Raw genomic sequence first — 7,983 nt, forward strand, 5'->3', positions numbered from 1 at the left:
CGATCGTTATAAACCCTGACTGGTATTCCATATAAAAACATCATGATCAGTTGCCCTCTAATCAAACTCTCAGATTTTGAAGAAACCTAATTCCGACTAGAAGAAAATCAAAAAGCCATAGAAAAGGTTAGTAAGCTATATTCAATTCAATGTGTTCTGTTGATTGTCACAAGTTAAATTGGTATTTGATGCTGTATATGTTGATTTTTCGTTTTTGCACATTATGTATTTTCCCTTTTCTTTTTAGGGTTTACTTGAATGATTTTTGGGGAATATCGGATGCTGTGTTTGGTTTCTGTTACGTTCTTCCATTATGAAATTTTTTTTCCGTTTCTCTCTTTTTTTTTTTTAATTTTTTTTCCGGCGAACTGTTTATTTTCGTGCTGTTTGTACAGTGTATAATTAAATTTTTTACAAATCAAATTGTTGTGTTTTCTTTCTAGGGTTTACGTTGAATTACTTTTCTGGTTTTTGTTTGTTCTTCCGTGTTGATTTTTTTTTTTTGGTTTCTGTTTTTAACATCGTTATTTCTTTTCTCTCTCTCTCTCTCTCTCTCTCTCTCTCTCTCTCAATCGATGTATATTGTTCGGATCAATAAACTTAGTAATATGTGTTTAGAGATTAATTTCTTTAGATGTCTTCGCTTTTCTTTTTTCTATTGCTATAATATTTATAAGTTTCTATTTTGTTTATTAAGCATCTAAGTTTTGGATCGTTTTGTCGCGGCAGTTTGGTGATTCCTGACTGTGCTTTAATCATAGCAATCATGAGATTCAAGAAGGGTAGTAAGGTGGAGGTTTTTAGCAAAAAGGAGGTCTCTACTGGTGCTTGGCTTTGTGCTGAAGTGATTTCTGGGAATGGGCACACATATAGCGTGAAATATGGTTGGTTTCCATTGATTGACAAAGCAGTTGTGGAAAGGGTGCCTAGGAAGGCAATTAGGCCCTGTCCACCCCCTGTGCAAGGGGTTGATTGGGTTTCTGGTGATCTTGTTGAGGCTTTTCAGAACCTTTCTTGGAAAACAGCAAGGATAGTGAAGGTTATGGGCGAGAACAACTTTTTGGTTAGAATACTTGGAATGTCTGAAGTTTTGCAGGTCCATAAATCTCATTTAAGGGTTCGACAGTGCTGGCAAGATGGTAAATGGATTGTGGTTGGAAAGGTAATTTTCTGATTCTGCAATTGTTTGCATAAACTTCCTGTTTTCTGTAGTAGCATTAAAAGTATCACCCTTGCTAGTGCATGGAGAAAGCAGCTGCCTTGAGCAAAAGTTCTGAAGGCTAGGGTTGCTGGGATTGCTTATAGGCACTTTACACTTGCATGATAGTCTTCTTTTTTTTTTTTTTTTTTTTCCTCCCTTCTCTGCCTTACACCTTGACAGTCATTATCTGGCAAGTATTCAGTGCTTTGATTTGTTGGATGCTTTGGTTGATCACTTAAGTTGTTTGATTCTGAACTGCACTGAACTTGTTGATCACTGTTCATATCTGGGTAGAAGGTAAATTTTTGTAGCTCAAGAATGGGTTGCAATGCAGCTTTTGATGTGATCACCATATGGAGTATTATATCTACTTAATTAGAATCTATTCTCTGTGCTTTTTGTTTCAAATTCATTGTGTAGTTATTTCTTTTCTTGTGTTCAATTTACATTACCTAATTATCATTTTTCTGTTGGGTTTTTGAAACAGGTTTTGGAGATTTGTCGCATGTCTATGGGCAAAAAGAAGCCAAATAATCAATATGTTAGAGATGATTGTCCTGTGGAGAAAAGTATTGTAATTCAAAAGTCTCATATGGTTTCAACGAGAACATTGAAGAGAGGATCACCACTTAGCTTGTATGATCTTGAAGCTCATCCAGTAACTGCTCAAAAGAAGAGACTGATTGAAAAAGATGGTAGCCATCATCGAAATTGTTCAGTGCATCCATCTACAACTCTTGAAAAGGTAGATGCAGTTGTTTATCCAAATGCAATATTGGGTAAAAATAATGTTCTCTCTTCCTTTAATGTTGGAACAGCTGAGTATTCTAAAATGGATAAAAATAGGGGGAATGATAGTTTTCTTGTCGAGTCCTCAATATCTGTGCATGCTGATAGTTGTGCATCCTCTGTTGGTAGTTGTAGTGCTATGGGCAATGATTCTCGAAACTTGCCTTTTAGGTTTTCTACACTGCATTCTAACCATATAGAGGATTGCTGTAGTGATGCTGAATCATCTTCTGGAGTGGATTATGAGAAAGAAAGATGTTCATTTTCTTCAGATGAGCAATCGGGAGTAGAATTCCATAGGTCAGAATTACATACATATTGTTCTGCTATTGAGGAATTATATGCTTTGGGGCCTTTAAGTTGGGAAGATGAAGCAAAATTGACAAATCTACGTCACATGTTTCATATTTCAGATGATGAGCATTTGATGGTGCTGAGAAATTTGATACCTTCTAATAGTATGCTTCTTGTCAGCTGACTTGATTTAGTCTCTTTTTTTCTTCTCCTTGGTATATTTTTCATTATTGATGTCAAGATGTTGTAAAGGACTAGATGGCATGAAAGAAATGTATAATCTAGACTTTGTTTTTCTTTTGATTTAACAAGTTACCACAGTTTATTTCTATTTTTTCACTAAATTTTTCTTTTTGTTCAATTGGCTGAATGTGTATTTAATTTCTGCAACATGAATCACAATAGTCATTTGAAGTTGTTCTACTGTTTATTTGTGTATTTGGAATTTTCTACTTGCTCAGTTCATTTAACTTGCATTGTGGAGCAGTTTGTCAAATAGATTTTAAATAAATTTCCAGTTACGTATAAAAGGTAATCTTTTGCCAAATTGGTAATTATCAAAAAACCTCAATGGAATGAGATAGAAATATTTAATCTTTTTTCCAAATGTCAAAATGCATGTCCTTTGCAAGTCCTACAAAGCTTTATATGAGGTTAAACATTTGTGAATTCCATTGCATGTGTTGTTTTTGATATTTAAGAACTGGAATTGTCAGGATTTGCCACATTTATTAAATATTTATTTATTTCGCTTTTGACATGATCATTCTATGGGATTTTCCATCAAACCTTTTTCATATCCCCTGTAATGTATGATGTCTAGCAGCATGGAGTTTAAGGTGATGAATATGCTGATGCTTCACCTGTGCATATCATGGCCAATATTGGAGGCATGCTTGTTTCTAGAGGCCTCAAGGTGATGGGTACTTCATAGAGTTGCCCTCATATTGGGTGTGGACTTTGGGGCAGCATCTGCACTTGATTTCCCACAGAAACTTGTGACTGGCTGCCCTGGCCATTGGTATGATTTTTTTTTTAATTATTTTATTTGAATTTTTAATACCTAGCCATCTTTCAAGTTTGATTATGTTGGCACGATACTTACAATATCATTTTAATGAAGATAGAACAGACAAAATTGGGTTCATGAAAATTATAAACTTTCTGTTGTATGTTCCAATGTCTTGATAAGTGTTTCTGTTCCTGTAGTCTGCCATCCATAGTTGATACTCCTCATGATTGCTCATGTAATCTTTTTGTTACTGGTATTCCAGTCTCAAGAAATGGCATTGTTTGGATTGTGCTTCATTTCATGTTTCTTGCTTGTGTTATTCAGCCTCTTATGTCAGCAGATGCAACTACTGAACAGAGTTTAAACTGGGCCAGTTCGGCCCCTAAACCGGACCAGCACTGGCCCTGAACCGAATGATAGGGTGCTGGTCTCCTCCTAAGGCCCTGATCCGGTACTGGAAACTGCTAGTTCCAGCTTGGTTCAAACTAGATTTTTTTTTTTAAAAAAAAAAAGGGTAGCGGCTTGAGAGAGTGTCATGTGGACCAAATCATTCTCAAATTGGAAACAAAACTGTAAAAAATTAGAACTGAAACCAGAACTGAACTAGACCAGAACCAGATGAAACTGTGGCCAACCAGTCCAGTTCTGGTTCATCCCCTGGCCAGGCCCTGAACCGCCAGTTCCAGCCCAGTGGCCTGGCCTGGCCTGGTTTAAGTTGATAGATATACTGATGCTTCAGCAGGACAGCCAATAGACAATGTCCAAGGCTTTTGCACGACGTTTATAGGAAGTCTCCAGATGATGATGATGCATAATGTTACCATTGTTCATATATTTCCTACAGAAATTCTTGTGTCTAGCATGGCAATGTCATGGGTAAAGTTGCAGTGTTGTATGTTGGTTTTTCACTTCAATTGCAATCTGTTACCCGAAGATATGGTTTATAATAAATAACTTCCATTTTTCTCATTTTTTAGAAGGTACTTTGTAGACTCACTTTATAATAAATTGACGTTGAATAGGAACATCACACTAATAGTGCTTTTGCATGATGTCAAGTTGTCAACTCTGTTTCCCAAAGTGGAATTTCTAAGCGTGAAGAAGTTGGTTTATTCTGATTTTTGTGTACGCTATGATGTTAGTTGCAGTATGGATAGTTGTACTAGTATCATTTGCAATTTGTCTTGATATGATGTGCCTATGCTCCTTTGGTGGACAGTAATAGAAGAAAAAAGGATACTCACCATTTGACATGAGGTTATACTTCTGGCATTTGGATACGGGAGAAGTATTTTTCAGACAATCAACATGTCTGAATTTCTTGTAAGTTGATTGGTAAAGCTATTATTTCATTCAAACTGAACCTAAAGTTTAATGTCTGCTTATGCTTTACCATTCTATTGCCATTTTGCTGGGACCAACGTTGAGATCCAATGTGAGAATTAGTAATTTACAGCTTCTTGTATTGGTCATTTATCATCGGCACTTTTGATCTTATGCCCTGAGGAGACTTGATCTTTCAACCTTTCTAAGTAAATTTGGTTGCAGATCTAGTGTCTTATAATATCATAAATGAAGTTTTTTTACAAGAAGAAAGAGATAACTATTAACTATCATGCATTATATTTGATATTTTCCAATCAAAATCATGCAATAATTGAATAAATTCAATGTTTATTGATGTAGCCTTTTTGTATCGCGTGATGAATCATAATTTGGTGAATTTTAGTCTTTTTAGTTCCTAGGATTTTTCAGCAAAAAAAAAAAAAAATCCTAGGATTTTGGAGTTTATATTTACATATTTTTAGAACTGATGAAATTTATTGTCACAAACTTATTGAGGAAGGTCTGTTCAGGCTTGAGTATGGCATTTGGTTACGGGTTACCTACCTTAATTAGTAAAGCGGTAGTAACCAAACTGAGGTAATACAAGACATGATTAAGATTCCATAACATCATATCATATTCTTTATTGCCATTGATATAGCTCGCCCGAAACTGGAGACTAAGTGGGTTGGGTGCTGGGCAGCCCGATTTGAGGGCAGCAATCCAAACCCCAGCTCATCCGGAACTTGGTGATTGACAAAGAGCCCTTTGCTTATGCTCGGCGCTTGCACGTCTAGCTTGGATTCGGAACAACACGAGGATCTCGGACAGAGAGATCCATGGCTGAAATCACGGTACTGTGTGATACGTTTGGGATTGATTGCTAAATTACCATAATATTGCCAACAGCTATAACTAAGCAAGAACGAAAAGGTAATGGCAGCTAAGCAAGGTATGTTTTAACATGTATCAACAAATCTCCATTCAACGATTCCTAATCTTCAATCTCTATCATTCTTTAATTTAAGTGTCGGATTGCCTGCCATTAGGCCGCTGCCTCACTGTTTCTCTTGCAGAATATAGGTTATCTAGCATGGGTGACCTGAGGATTAATGGTAGCATCAGCCATGATTAATTTTATGTTTTTTTACTATGAATTTATTTGGGGTGTGTGTATATATATATATGGAGAGAACTTTCTTGGCTTTTTGCTGTCAAAACCCCTTATTCGAAACAAAAACCTAAAAAGCAAAAACAGAATTCAATCATTGGTTGCTCTTGGTTCATTATTGATAAGCAAAATCTTACCCGTTACAGTTATCCGTTAGAACTTCATCATCATTGTATGAAAGTCGTTCCACAAGTCAATTTCAAAGAGTTATATTTACAAGTCATTTTTAAACAGTTATTTCTACAAGTCAAATTTGTCATTTAATGGTCCTCGTATAACTGAAGTTGTGTGTGTGTGGACTGGGAGATAGGAAAGCGTTCTGATGAATTTATTAATCTTTGTGAATCATTGACCATTTGTGTTGTCCAAATATCCGTGGAGGTGTGGGGGATGCAAGTGTAGGACGAGTGAGCATCGTAAACAGTGGCGACAGCATGTCAAGAGAATCTCTAATTAGGCGAAGGCCGCAGTTCTGCAGGGCTTCATCCGTGCTTCGGGACATCACAAATATCAACCAACACCTTGAACCAAAGGAGTTGATTCAGGCAAAAGTATGTCCCATACTGTCAATTTGTCTTCAAGGATTTTCTTAATTTATTTGGTAACGTCTGAGATGTTCAGGTTTGAATTGGTGCAAGGCCTGGTGAGAAAGCACCACCTGATGCTAGCAATCAAATAGAAACTAACAAAAGGGGAGAATTGAAACCGTATCATCTCCTTGAGCTTCTACGGATGAGAGTAACAGGAGGAAATAATACAGCCGACTGACGATACTCTTCCGACAAAAATAATAGAAGGATGGTGAGTGCTCATTCTGCCAAGGTTACTTAACGTTGGAGTTAAACGTATTTAAGCCCTGGGCAATTTACAAATTGTAACCTTGGTGAAGTTGGCGGTATGCCTTTCCTTGAATCTCCAATTTTCTTTTTATGTAAAAAAATTTTTTTTAGTAACAAATTAGAACTAATTAAAAAAATATGATTTTTTTGTCTAATCAATATGTCATATAAGTAGTTTCACATATTTTCATCAAATTGATACAAATGTTAAAAGTTGAAATCAAATTGATAAAATTTGAAATTAACCAAAATTGAAAATGCATATGTTAGTTCAGATTTTTTTGTTGTTTTTAAATGAAAAAAAAAAGAGAGGTATATTGTCACTTGTGCAGTATTAATTTTGTCTCTGGTCGATCATTGATAATTTGGGAGTTAGCCGACTTTCCTAAATTATATCTTTTGTGTAAATTACAAAAGTAAATCTCTTCCCTTTGATAGTTGTTAGAGATTTCAGTAATCAAAGATTATGTTCTTAATTAGAAGTGTGCAATAATTAGAAGTAAAAATAACAGGAATTGATTATATTTTACATAATAAATTCCTAAGGGTTAGCAACATCCAATTCCGGCCCTAAATGAGCAATCCGAAGGGCCCAGAATCGGCCTTTAAAGGTTAATCCCAAATCCCAATTTCGGTCTAGTGCAATTATCATTTTTTTTTAATCAAATTCAACTATTAATTAAAAAAAAAAAAAAAAAACCATGATCATCTTACACGCGGTGGATTCCCCAAAACGATCACTAACGCTGGATCTATTTTTTAGACTTGAAAATCCAATTTAGTCACAAATTAAACTGATCAATTTCAGCCTGATTCAGATTTAATTTAATATAAATTTTGATCGGTTCGATTTTATCAAATTTTAATTTTCATTAGGACCAGTTCAATTTTGATTTCAAACTAACCAGCAGCCAGATCTAACTCGAGGGAATTCAATCTTATCGTTTAAAATCCTCTTTGTTTCTTGCTTTATCTATTCTACAATAGTAAACCTCAAGATCTATCAAGCGAGGCTAAAACATTGATTCAAAAAACATACCATACATGAGAAATGATCAAATACGTAAATCAATATCAGAATTTAGTTTCGGTTTTTAAATATATCTCACATTTAAATTAATACTTTTTAATTCGTTCCTACTTAAATTAAAATTCAAAACCTTATAAAATTCCATTATATTTTCATTATATACAAAATTTTTAGATTTATTCAATAGTTTTCTTCATAAACTATATTTACTTCATTTTGCCCTTAAATTTTGGATTTAAATCTTATTTGTTTCAAGATCTTAAATTAAATCTTATTTATTTTTAAAAATTTAATTGTGCGCCATCATTTTTTCATGCTACA

At 34.8% G+C, this 7,983-nt stretch overlaps 1 protein-coding gene across 9 annotated transcripts; it reads left to right on the top strand.

Moving 5' to 3' along the window:
- Positions 1 to 6,787, top strand: LOC110635876 (uncharacterized). Of its 9 annotated transcripts, none has more exons than XM_058148870.1 (7): positions 1 to 126; positions 730 to 1,162; positions 1,689 to 2,290; positions 2,404 to 2,448; positions 3,108 to 3,305; positions 4,516 to 6,344; positions 6,415 to 6,787. In XM_058148870.1, the coding sequence occupies exons 2-4, from the start codon at positions 767 to 769 to the stop codon at positions 2,405 to 2,407; spliced, it is 1,002 nt and encodes a 333-aa protein (XP_058004853.1). In that variant the 5' UTR covers positions 1 to 126; positions 730 to 766; the 3' UTR covers positions 2,408 to 2,448; positions 3,108 to 3,305; positions 4,516 to 6,344; positions 6,415 to 6,787. The 9 variants fall into 9 exon arrangements, with proteins under 9 accessions (XP_058004853.1, XP_058004852.1, XP_058004848.1 ...); XM_058148869.1 differs by having other exon boundaries at positions 3,111 to 3,305; XM_058148865.1 differs by having other exon boundaries at positions 1,689 to 3,305; positions 4,516 to 4,619; positions 5,284 to 6,344.
- Positions 6,788 to 7,983: the final 1,196 nt, after the last annotated feature.

This window comes from Hevea brasiliensis, chromosome 6 (genome assembly GCF_030052815.1).
Source record: "Hevea brasiliensis isolate MT/VB/25A 57/8 chromosome 6, ASM3005281v1, whole genome shotgun sequence".
NCBI lineage: Eukaryota > Viridiplantae > Streptophyta > Magnoliopsida > Malpighiales > Euphorbiaceae > Hevea > Hevea brasiliensis.

Coding starts and splice junctions, on each gene's coding strand:
- LOC110635876 (XM_058148867.1), top strand. CDS start 767: ATGAGATTCAAGAAGGGTAGTAAGGTGGAGGTTTTTAGCAAAAAGGAG. Junction 1,163..1,688: donor AATGGATTGTGGTTGGAAAG/GTAATTTTCTGA, acceptor TTTTTGAAACAG/GTTTTGGAGATTTGTCGCAT.